Source organism: Gracilinanus agilis, chromosome 4, assembly GCF_016433145.1.
Source record: "Gracilinanus agilis isolate LMUSP501 chromosome 4, AgileGrace, whole genome shotgun sequence".
NCBI lineage: Eukaryota > Metazoa > Chordata > Mammalia > Didelphimorphia > Didelphidae > Gracilinanus > Gracilinanus agilis.
The window spans coordinates 82,630,414-82,658,168 of record NC_058133.1 but is presented as its reverse complement, the minus strand read 5'-3'; the positions used below and the strand labels follow the sequence as shown (position 1 = coordinate 82,658,168).

The following is a 27,755-nucleotide window of genomic DNA, read 5'->3' as shown; positions in this document are numbered from 1 at the left end:
TTGTGGAATAGTGTTGTTTTGATTATTCTGGTAACTTAATGGTTTAAGCAGATTTGGGTTTTTTTTGGTCCAGAGTAAACAGGATGTTAGAAAAGGGAAGCCTGAGGAGAATTTGAAGAGTATTTGCTATATAATGACAGGAAAAAGCAAAACAAAACTTTTGAAAGTTCAACCAAGTTTTCTTTTCCTTTTCCCCAAGTACAATGAAAAAAAGGATAGGAACATTTAATTTCATTAGGAAACATGACTGTTAAATGAGGAAGGAGAAGAGAAAGAAGTTGTGTGGGATTCTTCACTGTTTAAAGAACTAAAAGGCATTGTTATAATATTCCATCTGCCAACACATGAAAAAAGGCTAAATATTGTTTTTTACATATTGCAGAGTAATTTTATTATAATTAATTTTGAAGCAACATTAAATTTTATTTACTGCATTTGAATTTTAAAAAATTGAATATTGTTATGAAATTGAACCATCTCAATTGGGAATTGTACATGTATTTGTCTAAAGAATTTAAAGCAGCTGTTATTGCAAAATATATATTAAATCTGTGTAGGCTATTAATATACATCACAGGCATGAGACAAATAATTTAGCAATTAACTTAGTCAGAATGAGAGGTAGTTTATAATTGTATATTAAAAAAATACTTGCAAATGAATTGTGAGTTTAAAGATTTATTTAGGTTTCAATCTCAGTCCTGCTTCTTAAGAGTAGTAGTAGTTAACTGTATCTTAAGGAAAGTTTAAACAATGTTGTCCTATTTTTAATTTTGATGGCATTTTCCACATTCACCAGAGGTACATTTTCAGTATTATTTACATCCTCAAATAGTTAATACACATAGACTTTGCATGACTTGAGCTTTTAAAGGTCAATGCAATTCATGACATTAGCGAATTTTAATTTTTCAAATTTATGGAAAGGTTTTTTGGTTTTTTTAAAGCTGAGCATTTCTAAATTTTTATTTATTATATCAATAGTGTTCCTAATCCATATATATCCATATTATAACAGAATTGATCACAATTTTTTTTCATTAAAAGAGCAAGAGCTTATTAAAAAAAGAGTAGTAGTAGTTAGATTGATATAAAGCTTTAAGACTTGTAAAGCACTTTACATATATTATCTCAGTCCTTTAGGCTATTTTATTCACATTTTACACACGGAGAAACTGAGGCAGACAGTTAAATGACTTGCTCAGGGCACTTAGTGAATAACTGAGGTAGGATTGGAACTCGAGTCTTCCTGACTCAAAGTCCAGCACTTTATCCAGTGTGCCACTTAGCTCAGGCACTTCAACTTGAATTTGGCTGAGGCACCAAGATAAGTAGCTGTAGATATACAGCTGTCTATCTGTGAGAGCGCAGAATCTATAAGAGAGGTTAGACCAGGTGAGCTAGAGAATTCTGAGATAACCTCCCTTCCACATGTAATCTTTAAACTGTGAAGGCTAGCTTTAATTCTCCTCCAAAAGCCCTTGGGTTCCTCGGTATCCTCTTTCCCAGCAAAGTGGCATGACACAGAAGAGGAGAGAGGTGGGGAGTTGAAAATTCAGGCTTTAACTGAAACATATCAGGTAACTTCCATTGTTCTCATATTAATACTTGTATTATATGATGACTTGGGTTACTTGCTAACGAGGCAAAAGAGAGTAGGATCCAAGGATCCAAGTAGATGGTAGCATAAACCATGAAAGAGAATTACGAGTTATTATTAGACTATCCCTACCCTTAGAGAAGAACTTGCAACTTGTAAAAGGAGTACAAGAAGGCTAGGAAATGCTGTAAAATTCATGCCTAGAGGAAGTAAAGTGACATAGCAAATGTCCAGCAACTCTTGGTACCCATTCAGAAAGGGAAGTCCAAGCAGTTACTTGAGGTCATAATTCCTAGTGATCATCAATGAAACATTGTCTTTTTGGGACACTGTCTTTGTATGAGGGCAAAAGCCCATCATATAAATGAAGAGGTGCTGAGTATTATTGAGATCTGATAAAAACAAAATCCAAAGCTATTTTAATGTTATAATTCAAATCACTCATTCCTAATCTTTCTACATTTTTTTTTACAGACGAGAATTCCAAAGCAAGGGGCAAATGCAGTTGCCAACATTCTAACACAATACCTGAGCACTAGATAGTCGAAGAATCTCTCCTCCACCAAGAATCTGAACATCATCAATTTGTGGTAAGGGCCGTCCATCTTTCATCCATGTAATTTTGGGAGTAGGAATACCAGAAGCCATGCAGAAAAGTTCAAGAAGATTATTAACAACTACAGATATCTCTTCTGGATGATCTGATCCATTGATATGAGGTGGCTCTATTTAAGGAAGAAAAAAATTGAGTTTTAAACAATATTAATGAGTTAAAAAACCCAGATAAAATTCTTCCAAATTCATACTTAAAAGAAAAAAAACAATTATTCAGTTGGCTAGGATAAGGTACTTGGGAATAGAGGTCCTTTATGTTATTCTTTATTGACATTGATGTTCATTTACAAAGGATAAATCAGTATTTCAAGTCAATAAAGTCAACACTGAAATAGAGGGCTTTTGTGTGATGAACAATGAGAATGGGAATTGGTTAGCGGAAATAGTTGTAGTTATTAAGACCCAGTTTTATGTTTGTTTTACAAAGCTGGCACATGCTTGAAATAAGAGGAACCAACCCCATAATTTCTAAATTTTACTTAAAACAGCAGTAGTTTAAAACTAGGTGCTCCACTTCTATTATGAACTACTTAAAAGCAGTGTTTGTTTCATATTTGTATCTCTAGTCCCTAGCACAGTGTCTTGAATTTAAAAAATGGTTATACCTTTGATCTTGCCATCACTCACACATGAATTATCTCTTATTCAAGAACTCTGAAGTCTCTTTAGCTGACCACAATCCATTGCCTCTCCCTCTGCCATCTTCCCATTCCAGATCTTACTCTCCATCTACGCTGTGACCTCCAATCAATCTCTCAACCCCTAAAAGGTTCTCTTCCAGGTTATTATCCCTAGATTAGCTATAATCTTCTTTCCCCATATTGACCCACTTCAACTTTACCCTGTTCTCTTCTCTTGGATTTCTGACTCTCTTATCATACCATTGATTTTCCCCTGCCAAGTCTCAATTTTTAGTAATTTCCACTGGCCTTAGCTCTTATTCTATTATTGCTGAATCGAGGTAGAGAAAATCACATAACCATTCTGATTGAGTCTGCTACAAATTTATATTACACAACCTCAACTGAGCCATCATTGCTGCTAGATAACCCTTCGCACCTTCTTATGAACTTTTATCACATTTTCCACAGTGGTTCTTTCATACCTTTTAATTCCCCTCTTAAATCTTCTACAGTTCATTCTCCCTGTCCCTACCCTCTCAGCTGAGAACTTGCCTCATATTTTACTGAAAATTATTCCCTCTTCTCCTGTCTTCCTCATCTCAAGTCACTCAGGTGCCTTCTGCCACTATCCTTCATCTTTTTCTGACACAAAGAGTTAGAATTACTCTTTGGCAAGGCAATCTCTGCCTACTCAAATGATCCCAATTCATCTCATCTCCCCCAACTGATTGCCTCTACTATCATCCTCATTCTCCAATTTATTTCTAATTTCTTCCTATCTGTTGGTTCATTATCCAGTGCCTACAAATATGTCCAGTTTTCACCATCCTCAAAAAGCTCTCACTTGATCCTTCCACTCAACTATCATTTTTATTTCTCTTCTGCCCTTTGTGGCTAAACTCTCTGAAAAAGCTATTTAAAACAGGTGTCACCATTTTCTCTTTTCTCACTCATTTCTTAACCTCTACACTCTGGATTTCAAATTGATCACTCCAAGATCCTTTCTCTAAAGATCCCTGTGACCTCCAGATTGCTAAATCCAATGGCCCTTTCTCTATCCTCATTCTTCTTGATTTCTTTGCAGCCTCTGGCACTTTTGGCCATCCTCTTCTCCTTGATACTTTTCTATCTCTAGGTTTTTAATATCCCATTCTTTTCTGATTCTCCTCCTACTTATCTGTTCACTGCTCTGTCTCAGTTGTAGGATCCCCATTCAGATCACATCCTGTAACCATGAGTGTCCCCCAGGGCTCTTTCCTAGGCTCCCTTATCTTCTCTAAACTACATCACTTACTGGACTCATTAGCTCCCAAGGACTTAACTATTATCTCTGTACTGATGATTCTCAAATCTATCTATCCAGCTCTAAATTATTTGCTCACCTCTAGTCTTGCATCTCCAAATGCCTTGAAGACATCTGAAACTGGATGTCCAGTAAACATTTTAAACTCAATATGTCCAAAACTGGTCTTATTATATTTCCCACCAAACTTTCCTCTGCTTCCAAATTTCCTCATCACTTATCAAGGACACTAACACCCTCTTAGATAGCAGACTCCCAACCTAGACAGCACCCTTGACTTCACTCTCATTTCTCATATCCAGTCTATTGCCAAGGACTGTTGATTTCAGCTTTACAATATTTCATGGACATGCTCCCTTTTTATCTTCTGATATTGCTATTAGCATAATACAAACCTTCATCTCCTGACACTTAGACAAATTGCAATAGCCTGCTTATTCTTTTTTTTTGCCTACCACAAGTGTTTCCTCACTTCAATTTACCCTCTATTCAGGGCCAAACTGATTTTCCTAATGTGAAGATCTGACCAATGCACCCTCTCCCCAACCCATATTCAGTAAACTCCAGGTATTCCCCATCATCTGCTGGATCAAATACAAAATCCTGTTTAACATGCAAAACCCTTTGTAATTTAGGACCTCTTTCCTCCCCTCACCTCATATTCCTTAATCCAATGACAAAGACTTTTTCGCTGTTCCCTGAATAAAACATTCCATTTCTTGACTCTGGGCATATACTCTCTCTCCCATACCTGGAATGTTCTCCCTCCTCATCTCTGCCTACTGGCTTCTCTGGCTTACTTCAAGTCCCAACTAAAATTCTCTTCTCCCTAGGAAGAATTTCCCAATCCCTCTTAATTCTAGTGTTTGTTTTCCATTAATTATTTCCTATTTATCCTGCTTATTGTATCCTCCATTCAATTGCAAGCTCCTTGAGGGGAAGGACTGTCTTTTTTCATTTCCTTTTCTCCTAGAATATATCATAGTGCCTGGCACATTCTAAGCTTTAAATACATTCTTGCTGACTGCTCAAAAATATTTGTTAAATTGAAATTTTAGAAACATGTTTAATAATATTTCCATTTCAAGGACCCTAGTTTTTCATGTGTACTCTAACAATGATCTAAAAAAGCACAACTGAATAATTATCAGATATCCAAAGAAAAATTATAGTAAACACATTCAATCCAGCTCATAATTGCACAAAATTACAGATAGAGTTATGCATAAACTGGGATAAGAATTTCTGCAGAGGAGACAGCTTGAGTACAAATAAATAGGTCAGAAGCCTGCCATTATGGACCAGAGTTATTTCAGGGCCATGTGAAAATCACAACATTCTGTGACCAGGGGCAAAAATGTTGAAATTATTGGACGAGAAAGGTTAAAGATGGCTAGGAACCTACAGAGTTCTTTCTGACCATGAATATAGGGATGGGAAATGTCAGTGCTGAGACATGGATGCCTCAAGGGTGTTAGACTATATAACATGATAACTTGAGATCCTCTAGTGGGTCCTGAAGAGAAAATGTTCTTAACTCAGACATCCAGGATGACTTGAAATAAGCTAATTCTCTGAGTGGTAGTACACCAGAGAAAGTGGAAGCTAGCAATAGGAAATTAGGAAATGATGGACAGGTACAAATCCAAAGACCATGATGTCCAAGAGTACTGGAGCAGGTAGAACCAAATAGTCACACGCAATCCCAAATCTGGTATTGGGACAAGAGATATGAATAAGCAGAATATGAAGATGAATACAAATAGATAAGAATAAACAGAATAAAAAGAAATGCTATAGATCTAAAAATGTCCAAGAAGAAAATGCAGAAGCATGCAACTATATAACAACTACAGAGTCCCAAAAGGGGAAAAGATTAGTTTGCCATAAGGACAAGAGTACTTAGAAGTAATGAAGCTAAGTCTTTTCTTTAAAAATGAAACTATGAGTGAAATAAAGCCTTTGAAGAAAAGATTTAAAAGAAGAATAAATCACTTAGAACTGAAGAGAGGAAAACTGATTCCATTAAGAATAGCTAAGTGGTATAGTTCAACTCTAGTCTCAGACACTTGCTAATCAAGTCAAATCACTTATGTTCTATTTAAGTCATTTAAACTCTGCCTGAATTTCCTCATCTGTAAAGTGAAGTTAATAATATCAACTATCTTTTAGAATTGGTGTAGGATAAATTAAGATAATATTTGCAAAGTATTTTGCAAGCCTTAAAGTATTATATAAATGCCAGGTATTTTAAAATAGTGGAATTCTTGAAAATTAGAAGGCAATGAAAAAGCAACCATTGAGTCTACGAATTAATAAGAAATATTAAAACAAAATTTTAAAAAGTTAAAATGGAAGAATATGAAAAACATCCACAACAAAAAGAACTAACCTGGAAAAAAAAATCAAGGAGGACTTCCGGTTAAGATGGCGGCAGAGTAAGGAGCATCTGCTCGATCTCTCCTGACCGAAGCATACAGGACCCCTCAAGGGGAAATAAAAACGAGTCCAGAAGAACGAAGGAACCCCACAACAGGGCGCAGCATTGAAGGTAAGCAGAATCGGGGCATTTCCATGCTATAAAGGGGTGAAACAGCTCTCACTAAAATGCGAGAGGAAGAAGCCCCTCCCTGACCCCCCACACCACACACCTCGCACGCCAAGGCACAAGAGTGAAAACAGGACTGGGGCAACCAGATAATCACTGGCATCCCCGGGGCTTGTACCTGTGTGCTGCAAGATGAGGGACCCCAAGTGCTGGGGGTGCGCAGGGACTTTCCCTGAGCTTCCACTTGGGTGAAGGCACCGCCTCGGGCCAGGACAAAGGCCTCTAAAACATGGCCTTTCCCAAGCGCTGAAGGCATCGCCTCAGGTGCGAATAAAGATCTCCAGCCCAGGGACTTTCACTACCTTCTGCAGGGGTGAAGGCAGCGCCCTAAGAGCATCTGCACAGCCAAAGTTAGTGCCCTAGGCTTGAATCACTATCTCCAGCCCAGGCTTGGACCTCCAGTGAGGACCCGGTGCAGACCTGAGCGTGGCTGTGGAAGCAGCCCCAAAGACTGCTGAAGGAACCTCGGGCAGAGGGGCAGACCGGGAACTACCAGGAGGCCTGACCCCGAGGACAAGGAGACCGGAGCCCCCGGGAGCTTGCAAGGCACAGGCAGACCCTGAGTGCAAAGACAAAGCTGAAAAGGGGCGGGGCTAACAATGGCCAGCAATAAGGAAGTCCAGAAGAAAAAGACTATCAAGAGGAACTCTGGAACACTCCACAACTTCTACACAGAGAAAATCCAGACAACAGAGGAGGGAAAACAAAAATCCAAACCTCCCCCCAAAAATGAAAGCTGGTCACAAGCTATGGAAGAGTTTAAAAATGAAATGCTGAGGAAGATGGAAGAAATCTGGCAAGAAAATAACAGTTTAAAAGGCAGAATTTCGCAATTGGAAAGTGAGACAAGACAACTGAAGACCAAAAATGACCAGATTGAAAAGGAAAACCAAAACATTAGAGCCAAAATCCAAAACATTAAAGCCGAAAACCAAAACATTAGAGCCGAAAACCAAAACATTAAAGCCGAAAACCAAAACATTAAAGCCGAAAACCAGTCCTTAAAGGCTAGAATCGAACATTTAGAAACCAATGATCTCTCAAGACAAGAACAAATAAAACAAAGTCAAAAGACTGATAAAATAGAAGGAAACATGAAATATCTCAATGAGAGAGTGACAGACCAAGAAAACCAGTCTAGAAGAGACAACTTGAGAATCATTGGTCTTCCAGAAAAGGCAGAAATTAATAGAAACTTGGACTCCATACTTAAAGAAATTATTCAGCAAAATTGCCCTGAAGTTCTACAACAAGAGGGCAATATAGACATTGAAAGGATCCATAGATCACCCTCTACACAGGACCCAGAAAAGACAACACTCAGAAATATAATAGCGAAATTGAAGAGCTTTCAAGTTAAAGAAAAAATCTTACAAGAAGCCAGAAAGAGACAATTCAAATATCAAGGAGCACCAATAAGGATCACACAGGATCTGGCAGCCTCAATGCTAAAAGACCACAAGGCTTGGAATACAATATTCAGAAAGGCAAGAGAGCTGGGCCTTCAGCCACGAATCAACTACCCAGCGAAACTAACCATATACTTTCAGGGGAAAGTATGGGCATTCAACAAAATTGAAGAATTCCAAGTTTTTGCACAAAAGAGACCGGGACTAAATGGAAAGTTTGACACTCAATCACAAATATCAAGAGAAAGATGAAAAGGTAAATAAGAAACAGAGGGAAAAGAAAGAAAACTCACAGTCTTTTAAGCTTGATTCTTTAAGGGCATAAATAAGATCTAATTATCTGTATTACTAGGTGGAGAAATGCTATGTATAATTCTCTGTAGTGAACTCTATACACTATTTTAATATTCACTATTATAGCAACCAGAAGAATAATTCATAGGGAGAGGACAGGATACTAAATGGTCTAAGAAGACATCGGGGTGGGAAAAGGGGGGAGAATAGTAGGGGACACCAAGAAAAATCCAAGTAAATAAGAAAAATAAGATATTCTATTACACACAAAGAGGGCATGGGAAGGGAAAGGGATAAATAATACCATAAGAAGGAGAGGAAGAGAGCATAATCAAACCTTACTCTCAGTGTAATCAACCCGGAGAAGGAAGAGTAGCTTTATTATCCATCCGGATAAAAAACTCTATCTAACCCTACTGAGAAAGTCAGAAGGGATAAACCAAAGGGAGCAGGGGAGTGGGGAGGCCAAAAAAGGGAGGGGAGAAGAAGGGGGAGGGAATTCATTTGGTCTTTAAAAAACAAAAAGAGGGAACAACAAGGGAGGGGGAAGAAAGGGAAGTCAGTCAAGGTAGGGGATAAGGGATACTGGTTCAAAGCAAACCACTGGTGTAAAAGAAAATAGTGTAATAAGAAGGAGTGGGTCTAGGGGAGGATACAAAAATGTCAGTGAATACACAACTAACAATTGTAACTCTGAATGTGAACGGGATGAACTCGCTCATAAAATGGAAGCAAATAGCAGAGTGGTTCAGAAACCAAAATCCTACCATAGGTTGTCTACAAGAAACACATATGAGGCAGGTAGACACACACAAGTTCAAGGTTAAGGGTATGAGCAAAATCTTTTGGGCATCAAATGAGAAAAAGAAGGCAGGAGTGGCTATCATGATCTCTGACAAAGCCAAAGTAAAAATAGATATGATTAAAAAAGACAGGGAGGGGGCAGCTGGGTAGCTCAGTGGAGTAAGAGTCAGGCCTAGAGACAGGAGGTCCTAGGTTCAAACCTGGCCTCAGCCACTTCCCAGCTCTGTGACCCTGGGCAAGTCACTTGACCCCCATTGCCCACCCTTACCAATCTTTCATCTATAAGACAATACACCGAAGTACAAGAGTTTAAAAAAAAAGACAGGGAAGGTCATTACATCATGATTAAAGGCAGTATAAACAATGAGGAAATAACACTGCTCAATATACATGCACCAAGTGGTATAGCATCCAAATTCATAAAGGAGAAACTGGCAGAGCTCAAGAAGGAAATAGATAGTAAAACCATAATAGTGGGAGATCTAAATATTCCTCTTCAGATCTAGATAAATCAAACCAAAAAATAAATAAGAAAGAGATAAGAGAGATGAATGAAGTCCTAGAAAAATTAGATTTAATTGATATGTGGAGAAAAATAAATAGGGACAAAAAGGAATACACCTTCTTTTCAGCTGCACATGGTACATTTACAAAGATTGACCATGTAATAGGGCATAGTATCATGGCAAACAAATGCAAAAGAGCAGATTTAATAAATATAACCTTCTCAGATCATAATGCAATAAAAATAATAATCAGTAAGGGCACCTGGACAGGCAAATCAAAAACCAATTGGAAATTAAACAATATGATTCTCCAAAACCAAATTGTCAAAGAAGAAATCATAGAAACAATCAACAATTTCATTGAAGAGAATGACTATGATGAGACATCCTACCAAACTCTGTGGGATGCAGCCAAGGCAGTACTCAGGGGGAAATTTATATCCTTGAGTGCATATATTAACAAATTAAGGAGGGCAGAGATTAATGAATTGGGCATGCAACTCAAAAAATTAGAAAGCGAGCAAATAAAAAACCCCCAGATGAAAACTAAATTAGAAATACTAAAAATTAAGGGAGAAATTAATAAAATCGAAAGTAAAAGAACTATTGAATTAATAAATAAGACTAGAAGCTGGTACTTTGAAAAAAACAGATAAAATAGACAAAGTACTAGTCAACCTAATAAGAAAAAGGAAAGAAGAAAACCAAATTGACAGTATTAGAGATGAAAAGGGAGTCCTCACCTATAATGAAGGGGAAATTAAGGCAATCATTAAGAACTATTTCACCCAGTTATATGGCAACAAATATAACAATTTAGGAGATATGGATGAATATTTACAAAAATATAAATTGCCTAGATTAACAGCAGAAGAAATAGAATACCTAAATAATCCCATATCAAAAATAGAAATTGAACAAGCCATTAAAGAACTCCCTAAGAAAAAATCACCAGGACCTGATGGATTCACAAGAGAATTCTATCAGACATTCAAAGAGTAACTAATCCCAATACTCTACAAATTATTTGATATGATAAGCAAAGAAGGAGTCCTACCAAATTCATTTTATGACACAAATATGGTACTGATTCCAAAGCCAGGTAGACCAAAAACAGAGAAAGAAAACTATAGACCAATCTCCCTAATGAACATAGATGCAAAAATCTTAAATAGAATATTAGCAAAGAGACTCCAGCAAGTAATTAAGAAGATCATCCACCATGATCAGGTAGGATTTATACCAGGAATGCAAGGATGGTTCAACATTAGGAAAACCATCCACATAATTGACCATATCAATAGTCTATCAAACAAAAATCACATGATTATCTCAATAGATGCTGAAAAAGCCCTTGACAAAATACAGCATCCATTCCTATTGAAAACACTGAAAAGTATAAGAATAGAAGGACCTTTCCTCAAAATAATAAACAGTATATACCTAAAACCATCAACAAATATCATATGCAATGGGGATAAATTAGAAGCCTTCCCAATAAGATCAGAAGTGAAACAAGGATGCCCATTATCACCTCTATTATTCAACATAGTACTAGAAACACTAGCAATAGCAATTAGAGAAGAAAAAGAAAATGAAGGTATCAAAATACTAAGGAGACTAAGCTATCACTCTTTGCAGATGATATGATGGTATACTTAAAAAATCCTAGAGAATCAACTAAGAGGCTGGTAGAAATAATCAACAACTTTAGCAAAGTTGCAGGATACAAAATAAATGCACGTAAATCATCACCATTTCTATACACTTCCAACACATCAGAACAGCAAGAGGTAGAAAGAGAAACACCATTTAAAATCACCCTAGACAATATAAAATACTTGGGAATCAATCTAACAGAACAAACACAGCTATTATACGAAAACAACTACAAAACACTTTCCAAACAAATAAAACTGGACCTCAACAATTGGAAAGCCATTAACTCTTCATGGGTAGGATGAGCTAACATAATAAAAATGACCATTCTACCCAAATTAATTTACCTATTTAGCGCCATACCTATCAAGTTACCAAAAAACTTCTTTACTGAATTAGGAAAAACTATAACAAATTTCATTTGGAATAACAAAAGATCAAGAATATCAAGGGAAATAATGAAAAAAAATGTGAAGGAAGGGGGCCTCGCAGTACCAGATATCAAACTATATTATAAAGCAGCAGTCATTAAATCAATATGGTACTGGCTAAGAGATAGAAGGGAGGATCAGTGGAATATACTCGGGGTTAATGATGTCAGCAAGACAGTGTATGATAAACCCAAAGAGCCCAACTTTTGGGATATGAATCCACTATTTGACAAAAACTGCTGGGAATTTTGGAAAACAATATGGGAGAGATTAGGTTTAGATCAACATCTCACACCCTACACCAAGATAAATTCAGAATGGGTGAATGACTTGAATATAAAGAGGGAAACTATAAATAAGCTAAGTGAACACAGAATAGTATATTTGTCTGATCTCTGGGAAAGGAAAGATTTTAAAACTAAGCAAGAGTTAGAGAAAATTACAAAATGTAAATTTAATGGTTTTGATTATATTAAGCTAAAAATCTTTTGTACAAATAAAAACAATGTAGTCAAAATCAGAAGGGAAACAACAAATTGGGAAAAAATCTTTATAACAAAAATCTCTGACAGGGGTCTAATCACTCAAATATACAAGGAGTTAAAGCAATTGTATAAAAAATCAAGCCATTCCCCAATTGATAAATGGGCAAGAGACATGAATAGGCAATTTTCAGGTAAAGAAATCAAAAGTATCAATAAGCACATGAGAAAGTGTTCTAACTCTCTAATAATTAGAGAAATGCAAATCAAAACAACTCTGAGGTATCACCTCACACCTAGCAGATTGGCTAAAATGAAAGAAGGGGAGAGTAATGAATGTTGGAGGGGATGTGGCAAAATTGGGACATTAATGCATTGCTGGTGGAGTTGTGAACGGATCCAACCATTCTGGCTGGCAATTTGGAACTATGCTCAAAGGACAGACTTGTACAAAAATATTTATAGCTGCGCTTTTTGTAGTGGCAAAAAACTGGAAAATGAGGGGATGTCCTTCAATTGGGGAATGGCTGAACAAATTATGGTATATGTGGGTGATGGAATACTATTGTGCTAAAAGGAATAATAAACTGGAGGAATTCCATGCAAATTGGAGAGACAAAAAAAAGGAGCAGAGCCAGAAGAACATTGTACACAGAGACTGATATACTGTGGTAAAATCGAATGTAATGGGCTCCTGTACCAGCAGCAATGCAATGACACAAGACAGCTCTGAGGGATTTATGGTAAAGATGCTACCCACATTCAGAGGAAGGACTGCAGGAGAGGAAACATATAAGATAAACAATTGCTTGAATGCCAGGGCTGAGGTGGACATGAATGGGAAATAGACCCTGAACAAGGACACATGTTAAAACCAGTGGAAATGTGCGTTCGCCATGGGTGGGGGTAGAGTGGGGGGTGAAGGGGAAAGTAGGGGCATAAAGTATGTAAACAGGTTAAAAACGAATATTAATAAATGTCTAATAATAAAAAAATCAAGGAATGATAATTTAGAAACCAACAGACTCCAAAAGAGAGACTACAATCCCTAAATATTGTGTTTCAAGAATTCATAAATTAAAACCATACCGGTTTATTAGAAAACATAGGGCAAATCCACTAGTTAGCTCCTAAAAAAACCTGAAAGTAAAAACTTCCAGGGATGTTATAGCCAAAATCTAGAACTTCCAGTTCCAAGAAAAATACTTCAAGCATCCAGAAAATGTTGAAAAATCAAAAACAATAGTCAAGATCACATAAGACTTGGAAGATAATACTTTAAATGAGGACATTTATGAATTTAGTATTGTAAAAGGAAAAACACAAGTTGTTTCATTTTATCATCACAAAAATCCTGAAGGGTAGGTGTTATTATTATCTTCATTTTACATAAAAGGAAACTCAAGTATGGAGATGTTAAATGATTTGGCTAGGATCACACAGATGGTAAGTGTATGGGACAGGATTTGAACTCAATTCTTGCTGATTCCAAATTCAGTGCTCTATGCATTGTTCCACCTACAAATATGATGAAAATGATAAAAAGGATGGATTTGGAGAAACCTGGAAAGATAGATGAAGAAGTGGAGAGCAAAATGAGCAGAACAAATTGCAAAATGTATACAATGACTAAAACATTATAAACAAAAACTTTGGGAGACTTAAGAACTCTTGTCAATGCAGTGACCAATACTGCAGAGGATCACTGAGGAAGTATATTACCTGCCTCTTGATACTGAGGTGGTAAATTCAAGGAGTATAATGAGAGACAATTTTTTTTATATAGCCAACATGTGGAATTGTTTTGTTTGAATTTGCTTATTTATTACAAAGCATATTTTTTTAATTGAGGGGACTTGGAAGGAAGAAGAAGTTTAGTGTTAATGTTTTTTAAGAAAAAGAAAAGAAAAAGAGAGTTGTTGAATAATTTTTAATGTACAGAAGAGGATAGAAAGATACTGAGTGAGATCCACAAGTACGACAGTTTTGAAACTAATACAAATTTATTTCATACTTAAAGAAGCTATACATAATAGAGATTCATGGTTTTGTATTCCACACTCTTTTGCTGTTCTTACATATGGGAAATGCAATTTGGAATAGCAAAAAATTTAATTTTAAAGAGAATTATTTTTGTTATCTAGCTGGTCAACTACTATTTGGATAAAGACATTTGACTCAGTTTTCTCAGCTGAAAAGTGGTGATAATAATATCACCTGTTTCCTGAAGTTGCTGTGAGGATCAAATATTATATTTTAAAAGTAATACAGTGCTTGACACATAGTAGTCACATAAATTATTATTCCTTTCATTTTCCATTGTCTAGTGTGATCTGACATGACTTTGATGCTGCCTTTATTTTCCCTTGTTATTAATTTCTCCATTGACACACCACTTCTGCTGTGTAATTTCTTATTTGTAATGCATTTCAGCCTGCTCACTACTGCCTTTGGATGTTCTTCAGTTTCAGTTCTTCAGAAATTTTATTTCATAATTCATAACTATATGCCATCACATTAAAGATACAGAAGTCTGCATTCTCATTTCCCCCCTGCAAATCAGTCCAGGACATTTTTCTATTCCTTTCTGATTATGGAACCAAATAACTGTCTAGTTACAGTATATGTGTAAGATTTGGGATGAAAAGAACTCTATAGGTGTTCCTAATCTGATTAGTGAATGAATGAAGCTTATGTTGCCTTACTCACTAGTTTTAAAATAAGCTTTACGTGCATCCAGTTATTCATACAGAAACCAGAGACTGTAAAAGCATCTTGCCATCATCTTTGCCATAGTATGTTTGAACACAATTCCTCATTCTCTCTCCTCCTTTTTCCTTCAATAAAACCCATTACTGTAAATGAAATCTATTTTCCTTCTCTTCCTGTGTGACTAGTACTCAAGACAATACTGCTATTGATATCAGAAAGGGAGGTGACTAGACTTTTTTCAGTGGCTCCATTCATAATCTCTTTAGCTCTCCAGATAAAAATTCCTTTCTTTGTCTACCACTCTCCTATATGTCCAGTTCTAACAGATTATAAAATCCTATAGAATACTGTCAGTTATACCTTTATATTTATATTCCCAGTTCAATTTTTTGGGATATAGCAGATGCTTTATAAATGCTGGTTAATTAAATAAATAAAATGTTGGCAAATCAAATAAATCAAACAAACAAACAAATAAATAAAATTAATTAACTAATTAATTAAACATTTCCAAGTTCATTCAGTTATCTCTCAAATATCTAGTATCATTTGCATAATAGCCATTTTTTATCCATTTGTTTTTTTCCCCATGAGTTTAAGTGAGAAAAACTATTTGGAATGATTATGAATCTTATTGAGGAAGATTTGGTCCTGTTCTGCTTTTTATCCTTTTGCCTGCTTAAGTCATGGAGGCTCCTTGTTTTGAACTTAGTTCAGAATTCAGCTGGTCTATAATGGGTTAAGTTCAGAAATTCCTCCCTCCTGCTAATTATTCCTCTTTTCTGGCCTCAAGGAGCTATAGTTAGCTTTGGAAGCTGTTTGAGAAAGAGAGGGAGTGGGACCTGATATCTTTAGCTACCAAGCTATCCTTTGAGGATGACTGATTGGCTATCCAAAAGTCTGGGCTGCTATCTTGCACCTGGATTCCAACAAGGAACCCTTTTTATTTTCATGAGAGAAGAAGAGGGTCACTACCAGCCCCAATTACCAAACTTATAACCAGACACATTGTTCCCTGCACCTTAGATCTGAAACAATCATTTTTTTATTTAATCCCATGATGCCTTTTTCCTATTCTGTACTTTGTTCTGCACTCCCTAAAACTGTTAAAGGGTCACTATCTGTCCACTCAGGGACTTTGGGCATGAGTGGAGGCAAGCCACTGACCCAGTTATTGACAAGTATCATACCCCTGCTAATAATTGCTATCTTGCAGGAGGAGAGAGTGGTCAGTGGTACCAGATGTTGCAGAGGAATTCAATTAGATTGTCACTACATGAAAGAAATCATTGGTGACTTTGGAGAGAGCATTTCCCCTTAAATATTGGGGTCAGAAGCCAGAATTTAAGGGGCTAAGAAGAAACTGAGAGGCCAGAAATTGCAAATAACTGTAGATGATTTCTTGGATTTTTAGCTTTCTTTTCTTTCTTTCTTTTTTTTTTTTAAATCTTTACCTTCTGTCTTAGAATAAATATAATGTAGTGGTTCCAAGGTAGAAGAATAGTAAAGGTTAAGCAATAGTGTTTAAGTGACTTTTCCAGGGTCACATAGCTGGGAAGTAATGGAGCCTGTATTTGAATTCAGGTCTTCCCGACTCTACTCGTGATTCTCAGTCCACTGAGTCACCTAGCTGCCCCTAAGTTTTAACTTTCAAAGACAGAATAGACATAAAATGGAATTAATTCTGTTTCTTACATATAAATTTTCACTCTCTTTCTACAATGTGGACTGACTTTTTAATTATTTTACAAACATTAACATACCCAAAACCTTTAGGACAAAGTGCTTCTTGACTTCTCCAGCTTCACTGGAGGCTACACAAGTGTATTTTCCAGAATCTTGTATCTCTGCTTCAACAAACTGAAGGACCATTCCTTGGTTACTCATTCTCAGATGGGAGACCAGTTCCAGAGGTTGACCCTCTTTAAGCCATGACATTGTGGGAGTTGGGATTCCATCCGTAAAACATGTCAGTGAGGTAGGACTACCTTTTATAATTGTTATTTCTTCAGTTCCAGCTGCATTATCCATGCTTGGTGGCACTACATGGGAGAGAAAATCAGATCACATATTACTCTTTCACTGATGGACTTTGGGGAGGAGGCAGTGAGTTAAGAAGCTGCAGGTATTTGTGAAGTTCCCTCTTTTCCAATTGGCAGAATGTACCCACCAGAGTGTGTGCTTTCCTGGCATCACCTTAAGAATTCAGTTGCAATAAAGTATTGGAGGAGAAACTAAATGCAGGAACCACAACAATAATATAATAAAAATAATATTGCAATAGAGAAGAGGGCTAAGTGCAAAATGTAAGCCAACACATTTCCTCTACTTATAAATTCTTAATATTTTAAAGAATAGTGAATATAATAATATAAGTGTTTATATAAATATATGTATATATTTATATGTATACACACATCTATATTCAGCAATTATAATTATAAATATAATTATAACCTGACCTTGTGAGAAAAAAGTCAACTTTCTTTTGGGAATGAGAAAGAATGACCTCATGCCTGGAGAGAAATATAATGATTTGAACTTTATACTTGGAACAATATGAAAATCAAGGTCAAACTAGGGTAAAAAATATCCTTGGCAGAAACAAAGACAAAGGGGCCCCATTGACAAGGTCCCAGACTGTAGGGAAATTTCTATTCCCTATACGTCAGGGACCGCCTGTGTAAATCCTTTCTTGACCTGTGAGTTAATTCATTCCTGACTACAAAATATGATACTTTAAAAATTAAATACATCAATCAGTGGGGAGAAACAAGGGGGAAATTAAAGATACACTATGTCCATAATGTTTTACAGTGAAACTGAAATAATAATAAAAATAGAAATATTTCCTGTACATAGCAAAGGTTGTCAAGTATGTATAAAGCTTTATATTAAAGAAAATGACTTACCAAAAACTTGGAGACTATAATGTTTATTATCGACCCCAGCTCTGTTAGAGGCCACACAAGTGTATAGTCCAACATCAGACACCTGAGCTCTCACAATTCTAAAAGAAAAAGTACAAAAACAAGTATTAAATTCCTAATATGTTCACAAATCATCATTATTCTACATAGTACTAACAAGAATCAGGGAAAAGTGATAAAAGAAGAAATTCCTTTCAAAATTACTAAATAATTCATAAATATAATAGTTAAGACATGTAAGACTAATATAACTAGAACTATTAAATATTCTTTACAGAAACTAAGATAAATATTTGGAGACAGCCACTGCCTGTGGCTGGAGTGTGCTATAATGATAAAATCTGACAAAAATTCTAACTTAATTTATACATTTATTGCAACCAAATTAAAAATGGGATACCTTATAGAAGGAAGTAAAATAATATCAAAATTTATTACAAGGAAATAAGATCTAGAACTCAAATAGAATGAGAAAAAGTATAAATGAATGAGATTTTTAAATTATCAGACTTCAAACTGTACTATGAAGTAGGAGCCTTCAAAAGCATTTAATATTGATTAAAAACAGAAAAAATACATTAGTGGAACAGCCTAGATAAGCTGGAGCAAAAATAATAACAGTAGGACAGCATTTGGTAAAACTAAGAACATAATGATAATAGAGATTCACTCAGAAGTGAACAAAGTCAATATTGTTGCCTTCAAAGCCCCCAAGGAAAAATATTAATTGCTCTCAAACCCTCCACCCCCAAATTTTTTGACAAAAAAATTATACTTGAAGGTGAGGCAGAGCCAATATGGTAGAGAAGGCACAGGGACACATCTGATTTCTAGCAAATTATCCTCCAGAAAGTAATGATACAACTGCTCAAACTTTTTTTGGAGCAGCATTACCTATAAAAAGACAACTTGAAATAATTTTTCAGCCCAAAGACAACTTAAAAGGCTAGCAGGAGGGATCTCGTACACCAGGGTGGAGATGGAGTACAATTTTCCAGGGCTGGTTACACCAAGGAAATAGGCTTTGGGTGCAGCTGAAGCAGCAGCTAAGTTCCAGAACTCTCAGCCACAGATGACAAGGGAGGTCAGACAACTGCTCATAAAGAGATTATAGGGGTCTCTTTGCTGGCTTTGGGTGCAAGGCTCTTGTTGTATTGTCCCTGTGCAGAACTAGAATCACAGCCCTGGAGCACAGTCACAATAGTGTGAGGAGGAATATCAGTATACAGCAGAACTTGCAGTCACAGGGAAGCAGGGAAGCCTGGTCACAGTTCCAGGGCATAAGAGTGCTTGGAGAATATTAAACATACTTTGGAAGAGCTGAAAGCAGATAGATCCCCAGTGCCAGCTCTGAAAGCAGATAAACAAAACCCAAAAAGCTTGGAATAATGCTTCATCAACGTTACAGAACCCAGTTTGTACAATTTTTAAATAAAAGGAAAACAAAGCAGGAAAATAAGCAAACAACAAAAAAAGGAACTCAACATAAAAAGTTATTTTGGTTACAGGGTTGACTCAAACTCAGAAATGAACAAAGTCAATATTGTTGCCTTCAAAGCCCCCAAGGAAAAAATATTAATTGCTCTCAAACACCCCACCCCCCAAATTAGCAGAAGATCTCAAAAACAAAATAAGAGAGATAGAAAAAATGGGAAAAGCAATGTGAGTAATAAAAGAAAAACATGAAAAAAGAGCCAACAGCTTGGGTAAAGGAGGCACAAAAATCCAAAGAAATGAAGAACTTAAAAAGAAGAATTGGCCAAATGGAAAAAGATATATAAAATGTACTTGAGCAAAAAACTTCTTGAAAGACAGAATTGACCCTTTGGAAAAAGAGGCACAAAAACTTACTGAGGAAAAGAACTCTTTACAAAGTAGAATTAATGAAATGGAAAAGAAGGTACAAAAGCTCACTGAAGAAAATCATGCCTTAAAAATTAGAACCAGACAAATGGAAGCTAATGATTACTCCACTGGACATCAAGAAACAAACAAAATGAAAAGAATTAAAAAATAGACAACAAATGTGAAATGTCACGGGAAAAACAACTGACCTGGAAAATAAATTACAAGTGAGAATTTAAGAATTATTGGAGTATCTGAAAATCATGATAAAAAAGAGCTCTAATATCATCTTTTAAGAAATCATCAAGCAAAGCTGCCCTGATAATCTAGAACCAGAGGACAAAATAGAGATTGAAAGAATCTATAAAAAGATCTTCCTGGATAACTCCCTGGAATATTATAAACAAATTCCAGAACTCCCAGGTCAATGAGAAAATATTGCAAGTAGCCAAAAAAGAAATAATTTAAATATGGAGCCATAGTCAGGATAACACAAGACTTAGCAGCTTCTACATTAAATGACTGGAGGACCTGGAATATGATATTCCAGAGAGCAAAGAAGCTAGGACTTCAATCAAAAATCACCTAACCAGCAAAACAAAGCATAATCCTTCAGGGAAAAGATAAGTATTCAATGAAATAGGGGACTTGCAAACATTCTTGATGAAAAGACCAGAGTTGATTGGAAAATTTGTGGTTGATGCTCAGTTTTATTGAACCCTTTTAATTTATTTTATTTTAATTTTAGCTTTAAGGATGTTGCTTGGCAATGAAGTGGGGAAAAGGTAAATTTCAAAGTAAAAATAATATAAAAACAAAAGCCATCAATAAAAATAAAAACTGGATTAGATGAAGGAATGATCCATAAAACACAACCAATATTTAAAAAAATATAATAATCCTTAAAAAGCTGACCTGATCACCTGCCCTGCAGACAGCAATCGGATTTGGGATGAGATAGGCAGAGGGAGTCCATTCTTTAGCCAGTTTATCTGCGGTGGTGGAATTCCAGTGGCTGTACATTCGATGTTTATCGAAGTATCCAATAAAGCCATTAACTTCTCTGTTTCTTCCTTATTACCCACAATTGACGGTGAAACTACATTTTGCAGCAATAGAATAAGAAAAGCATGAAAATGACTAGTTCAAAACTATCCCTGATTACAATGACTTACCCTTCTGTTATGCATCCCAAATGGTAGCAATGTTTGCATTTTGACCAGAGAGAATTTGTCCCAGAAAACTTGCTATTGGATGTTCATTTCTCTTGATGTATTCCTAAGGTAATAAAACTATAACATGTTGGAACTGAATGTGTCACAATTTAAAACTCACCATAGACATTCAAGTTAAAAATTCGGTCTTCTTCTCCTGCAGGATTAGTAGCTACACAAGTGTATTTCCCCATGTCAGATGTGAGAGCTCCGAAAATGTTTAGCGTGCTGCCATCTGGAGTCACTCTATGGAAAAGGTCATAGGTAGAATGTACTGAGCTGATTTATGTGGTCCTATGATCTGGAAAACTAACTCTTCTTGTAGTTTTAAAAGGCAATTATGGTGTTCTTAAAATCCCTTCCCATTATAAATCAATCATTTCCTCTCTGATATCATACTCCAAGTTGTTCTTAACAGCTCTTCTTCTAGAAGTCCTAAAATGAAGTGTGATGCAGGGGTAGAAAATGCTATATTTGAAGAGGAATTTGGTTAGAATCCCAGCTATGTTAGTATCTGAATGATCTTAGACAAGTCACAGAATCTATCTCCTTGACTGTAAAAATAGGGCATTATACTAGATGACATTCTTACTACTTCAAAATCTATGATCCGACTAGAGCCATATTTCATAAAACTGATATGAATTCTACACACACAACTAAAAATATGAAGTCTCCATCTATAGCATCTCAACTGTTAACTTGTAAGGAAAAGTAAGTGAACTGAATTTCACTGACAGTTAACTCAGAATCAAAGTTAATTTTTTTTACATGCTCCAGAATCCTGTTTATAGACCTTAATGCAATCTTTGAAATAAATAAAAAATGTGTAAAAGCTTTGTAATTAAAGTTTAAGGATATGTTTCAACAAAGAAAAATCCAAGAAACCGAATATTAAATTTAGGCTTGGAAGAATATTTGTAACACCATATAATCCACATAGCTCATCCAAGTGAGAAAAGAATTCCTTGGAACACTAAAATTAATAGACAAAATCAACAAACTGTTAAAGCATTTTTGTGAAGTATGTGCTATAATTTAGTAATTAATATGCTATGAAACAGTTATTCTTAATTATAAATATTAAATGAATTTCATCATGTAAAACTGCCTATATTTATGTTTAGTGAAGTTTTAAAATAAATATAATTTTGACTGTAGTGACTTCATATTACTTCTCTCAACCCCTAATGATTTATTGCTATTCCTAGTTCAAAGTTAACTTAATAGAATGTATTCCTTCAATAAAATAAAAGATGAGTTAGATTTTAATATTATTGTCATATTGCAAGTGTAGGGGCTACTCTTATGCCAGTGGTTTCATTATTATTCCCACTACTATTATTAACAACAGTGAAGGTTTCACAAAGCCCTTAAATATAGTTTATCTAATCTGATATGTTGTTTTGCAAAATAAAAGGCCTGACTATTGACAGTCAAAGTGAGGAGAAATGAAACAGAGTGGTCATTACCTGAAAATGAATGACTGATTTAGATAATTGTCTCAAATGCTCCATTTCACTTTATTCTACAAACTTGCACATAGGTTAGAATACAAAATATATGTTATTGCATGTAGAATGCTAAAAAATTGAAGGATTTTATATAAAGAAGGTGATAGAAAACTCCATGTAAGCATGGATTATCTCCTCCATATATTTTTTACATCCTTTTTTTTTACATTTCCTCAAGAAAAACTTGTTAATTGTTGGGCTGGTAGGAGTAGCCCTGCGAGTCTCTGGAACCTCGATTTCAGGAAAATCTTAAATGTATTATTTCCTCTTCTCCAGCACCTTCCTCTATACCCCCTCTGCCATCCATCATGCCACTCTTTCTCCCACCTTCCTCCAATTTTTGAAACATGAACAAACCAACTCCGCCAGTTTCTGGATAGGGTATATCAACTACTCTCTGATGGCCCCATTCACCATCTAAAGTGCTTCCCTGACCAATAATGTGTTCTGTTTCCCTATTAGAATGTAAACTCCTTGAGATAGTATACTGTCTTTGCTCTTGTACTTGTATTTTAAACATTTAGCACAGTGCATGGCATGTAGTAAACACTTAATAAACTCAACACATCCAAAAAAGAACGATATCATTCTATTCAAACACTCTCCTTTCCCCACATTTCCCATTATTGTTTAGACTACCACCACTCTCCCAATCAATCAGCTTTGCAATATTATCATCGTTAACTTTTCACTTGCATTTATTTTACATCCAATCTCTTGTCAAATCTTGTGTTTACTTTAACAATATCTCTCCAACATATGCCCTTCTTTCCTCACTGATACAGGGATTTTTAACCTTTCCCCTATACTACTTCAATAATCTTCTAATTGATCTCACTTCCCCAAAGTCTCTTCCCACTCCAAACCATACCCAACTCAGTTGACAAAAAGATTTTCCTGGTGAAGATATTTGACCCTATTGCTCCAATAATCTCCCTTCAGTACCCAATATAAAATATCTTCACAACCTTGTCCTTTCCTACACTTTATCTTTGAACATCTTACTTTCCTCCAGATGCTCTATACTTCAATTATGGTGTCCTTCTTCCAAATCTTGGCTTTTTTAATCAACTGTCCCCCATGTCTGGAATTCTCTGTCATCTCTCTTCCAACTTCTAAATTCACTGGCCCTCCTTCAAGACTCAACTCAGTGACCACCTTCTTGAGGAGGACTTCACAAGTTTCCTCCCCAACTTCTCAACTCTTTCTGTCCCTCTGACATTACTTTTTGTTTACAACATAGGTATGTTGTAATATATATATGTATATATAGTAATATGTTACATATAGATATGTATGTATATAATATATTATATATAGCTATGTATGTATATATGTGCATATATATAAAAATATATATCCTATATCTACATAGTTATTTGTGTTGCCTTCCCCATTCTAATGGGAGTGGCTAGAAAGCAGAGACATGTTTTTGATTTTCGTTATGTCCTCCATGTTAAGAACAATGTTTAGCATACAGTAAATACTTAATAAATGCTTGTTCGTTAACTATAACTTTTTAAATTTATTAATCAAAACAATTTGTTTAAAAATTAAAGGGGGGAAACCATTTTTAAATGATATATTTTACTAAAGTAAAATGGTTTTTCCTTTTAAGTTTGTTAAATGAAGTCAAGAGCATCCCTCATGGTTTATTATTAGAAGTATCAGAGAAATTTCTATTTCTCTGTTTTGCCTATGATACTGTCTTGTGACATGTAGCCTGGTGACAGTATTAGAAAGAAACTGCAATGCATTAGTTTAAGGAATATTTTAGTGTATTTGTTCATCTGTACTGACTGCTAACAGATGGCAAATATGATTGGTTTAGGGTCCTAGGTTATTTGTAAGAAGATAGATGGCAAAACTGTAATTTGCTTGAAACAAACAAATGAGAAAGAATGAATTCTTTTATGACATATACTAAACTCTTTCCAAACAGTAAATTTAAAAAAAGACAGACCAAGTTAATTGCTTTTTTTTAAAAGAATGGGCTATTCATATTTTTGTTTACTACACTAATAGAACCTGTTGGTACAGAAGTCAACTTTTTATGTGATTCAACTGAGGAGTGTTTACTAAATTATGTTTCTTGAAATTAATCTTTTACATTGTGAAAGAAACTCAATTTAAAGACAAAAGGGTAAAAATTGTTGTAGAGACAAGCCATCGTTTTTATTGATGTGCTAGACGCTATAATGATCTTTCATTTTCTGATATAGTTTACCAGAAACCATTAAAATCACTTTTCAAAAAAAACTTCAAAATAATCACATATGGTAATATTACTATTATATAAAACTGTAAGCAGTTAATACAGAAGATATAAGCACAAAACAAAATAAAATTGCAATTATAATAATGGTAGTTAACATTTATTTGTAGTGGTATAATATGGTGTTGTGGAAATATTAAAATCTTTATTTTAAAGATGTGAAATCAGAAATCAGAGATTAACTGATTTATCCTGATCTACTAAGTAATGGAGCCAAGACAAGTAGAGTCATCTTTCCATTGCCTCTCTTTTTAAAAAATCTCTTATCTTCTGTTTTACAATGAATATTGTGAATTGGTTCCAAGGCAGAAGAGCAATAAGGGCTAGGCAATGGGTATTAAGTGACTTGCTTCAGTCACACAGTTAGGAAGTGTCTGAGGCCAGATTTAAACCTAGGACTTCCTGCCTCTTATCTCATATTTCTATGTCTTTTCACATTTTAAAGAGATGAATCCAACACTTAGGCTTTTTGAAGTAATAGAAAAGGGTCCAGCCAGGTGGGTTACTAGCTCACAATCCAGTGACCCACCTAAGCTTCCCCCTTTTTCATTACTTTTAAATATACAATTTTGAAGAACAGAATTTGCATACTAAGTTAAATTCCAAAGTTCTCACTTAAACATACCGTATTCTTTCTATTTCACCGCTGGTTATAGGTTTTCCATCTTTCAGCCACTGAACCACAGGAGTAGGAATTCCATTGGCATTACAGACGAGATGAATATTTTCTCCCAGAAGGACACTGACTTCACTTGGCATTTCAGAACCGATGATACTTGGAGGAACTTTGGAGAAATAATCATAACTTTTATCAGTTAGAACAACTACCTCCAAAGTATTAAACAGCTTGAGGCAGGGACATATCTATACAGCATAGCTTTTGCACTTTTCATGAAGATTAACACATTACAATTATTATTAATCATTCTCAATTGGAAATGTTCTTATTTTACATGTTGGATGATATTTAGTTCCCAAAATATGCTATTTTGATGGATACATATTTTCCATTTGTCTCTCAAGGGCCTAGAACATAGTTACTTAGTAAATATTTTTTAAGTTAAATTGAATGCTGGGAGCCTTATTAGAAGTCTTCTCATATTTGAAGGACATAAACTCAATAATCAGGCTTTCCATATATTTACCATTGCTCTTTTTATATTCTGCCTCACATCCTTTTCTGATCATAAAAATTATAGACACTAGTTCTTATGCTACTTCTTGTGCACAAGCTGACATTGGTAATGTTGCAATTTCCTTATAACAATCATAGCTCTAGGAGTTTTCTATAATTCGCCTCCCTATAGGGGTACTGGAAATATATTAATTTGTTTTTATACTAATGGCAGCTGGCATCAGGGAGTAGTTTGGTATCATTTAAGGCACAGTAAAGTTTTACAAATTTAATCCAATCTAATCCTTTTTCCTTTACAAAGCTGGGCCCAATTCATTATTAATCTAGAGCCCCTCTCTATGACATAGAAATTTCTGAGGAAGTAATATAAATTTATTCCTGACAAATAGAGTATTAGCTTCATGAGAGCAGCAAATATTTTGTTTTTGACTTTTTATCTCTAGTCCTTTACATAGTACCTTCCACACAGTAGGGGTTTAGTGGTTGTTGAAATTAATTAAATATGTGATGTACTAATAGGGTAATCCAACAGTTTATGTATCTACAAGCATTTGGTCAATATGTATTATTATTCTTTAGTTTTTCTTGTGTGTGTTTCTAGGATGATCTTGTCTGAGTGATTATGGAGCTTATTGATAAGTCATTGTAATATTCCAAGAGTTGATGCAATCAGCATGTCATCTGCAAACAGGAACATCTAGATTACCTCATTACCTAATAGGGATACCTTTTCCATTTCACCTAATAAGTATTTAAAACTTTTAATCTCATATAAGCAAAAAAACATGAAAGGAGAAGCTGTAGAAACCCTGCAAGTTATAATAGAAGCAGAGCCAAATAATAATCAGAATTTAAAAAATCAGGATATTTTAAATGCACTCATTTTGTGCACAGGTGACAATTTCAACAAATATTTTCCATGGTACAAGCATCCATGAGAAACAGATCATTTTGATACTGATAAATACTGAAGAGGTTAATGAAAATGTCATGAAATAATAGGTTCATGATGTAAACATATTCTGGACTATTAGCAAATTTACTTTAATGTTGGATTATTTCTTGTTATTAATGAAAAATAATCTTAATTGTAGCTAGTGTAACAATACATACCTTGAATGGAAAGAAGGTAATTTTTCTGAGCTTTTCCTTCTATATTTGATGCAATACAAGTATATGTTCCACTGTCTGAATGTTGAGACCGAGCAATCTGTAGCTTGCTTCCACCAGACAAAACATGAACCTCAAGTGAATCAGAATTTTCTATGGATATATAAAAAAAATTTAAAACCCTGACTATCTGTTCTTTTTCTAATGAGAAATCGCTATAATTCTCCACATCATAACATTAAAAATATATAATTCATTTTGCTTCATAGTGTAAGTCCTTAAAAGTGTAATTTAAAGGAAGAATTGTATTTTAAATATAGAAATCCATTCGAAAGGAACATACTAGTGAATTCTGTTATAAAATAACCACCCTGTATTCTCTTTATAAATCTGAATTTCATCCTACTGGGTTTTCTTAAAAAAGGACTCACAAGAACACAGAAACATTCCAAAGATGTGATTTAACATGACACCAAAAAATACATCATACTACAGCATTTATCAGCCATAATAAATTAATTTTATTCTAATTTAAGGTAATGAACTAGTCCAGTAAAAAATTAAATTATAACTTTGTCTTATATATAGTATTTTATGGCTACAGAGTGATTTCAAATACAGTTTCTCAATTGATCTGCATAATAACCTAGTGAAATTGATGGTATTTACTTGATTTTGTAGCAAAG

At 35.0% G+C, this 27,755-nt stretch overlaps 1 protein-coding gene across 1 annotated transcript in view; it reads right to left on the bottom strand.

Moving 5' to 3' along the window:
• The window catches only part of HMCN1 (hemicentin 1), a 526,219-nt gene that overhangs the window by 98,428 nt on the left and 400,036 nt on the right, over positions 1 to 27,755 (bottom strand). The window contains exons 63-69 of the mRNA XM_044672125.1: positions 27,073 to 27,222; positions 25,450 to 25,609; positions 21,157 to 21,281; positions 20,737 to 20,920; positions 17,959 to 18,056; positions 16,810 to 17,088; positions 2,129 to 2,325 (exon numbers count right to left, since the gene is read on the bottom strand). Coding sequence (XP_044528060.1) covers positions 2,129 to 2,325; positions 16,810 to 17,088; positions 17,959 to 18,056; positions 20,737 to 20,920; positions 21,157 to 21,281; positions 25,450 to 25,609; positions 27,073 to 27,222 — 1,193 coding nt within the window. The remainder of the gene's footprint in view (positions 1 to 2,128; positions 2,326 to 16,809; positions 17,089 to 17,958; positions 18,057 to 20,736; positions 20,921 to 21,156; positions 21,282 to 25,449; positions 25,610 to 27,072; positions 27,223 to 27,755) is intronic.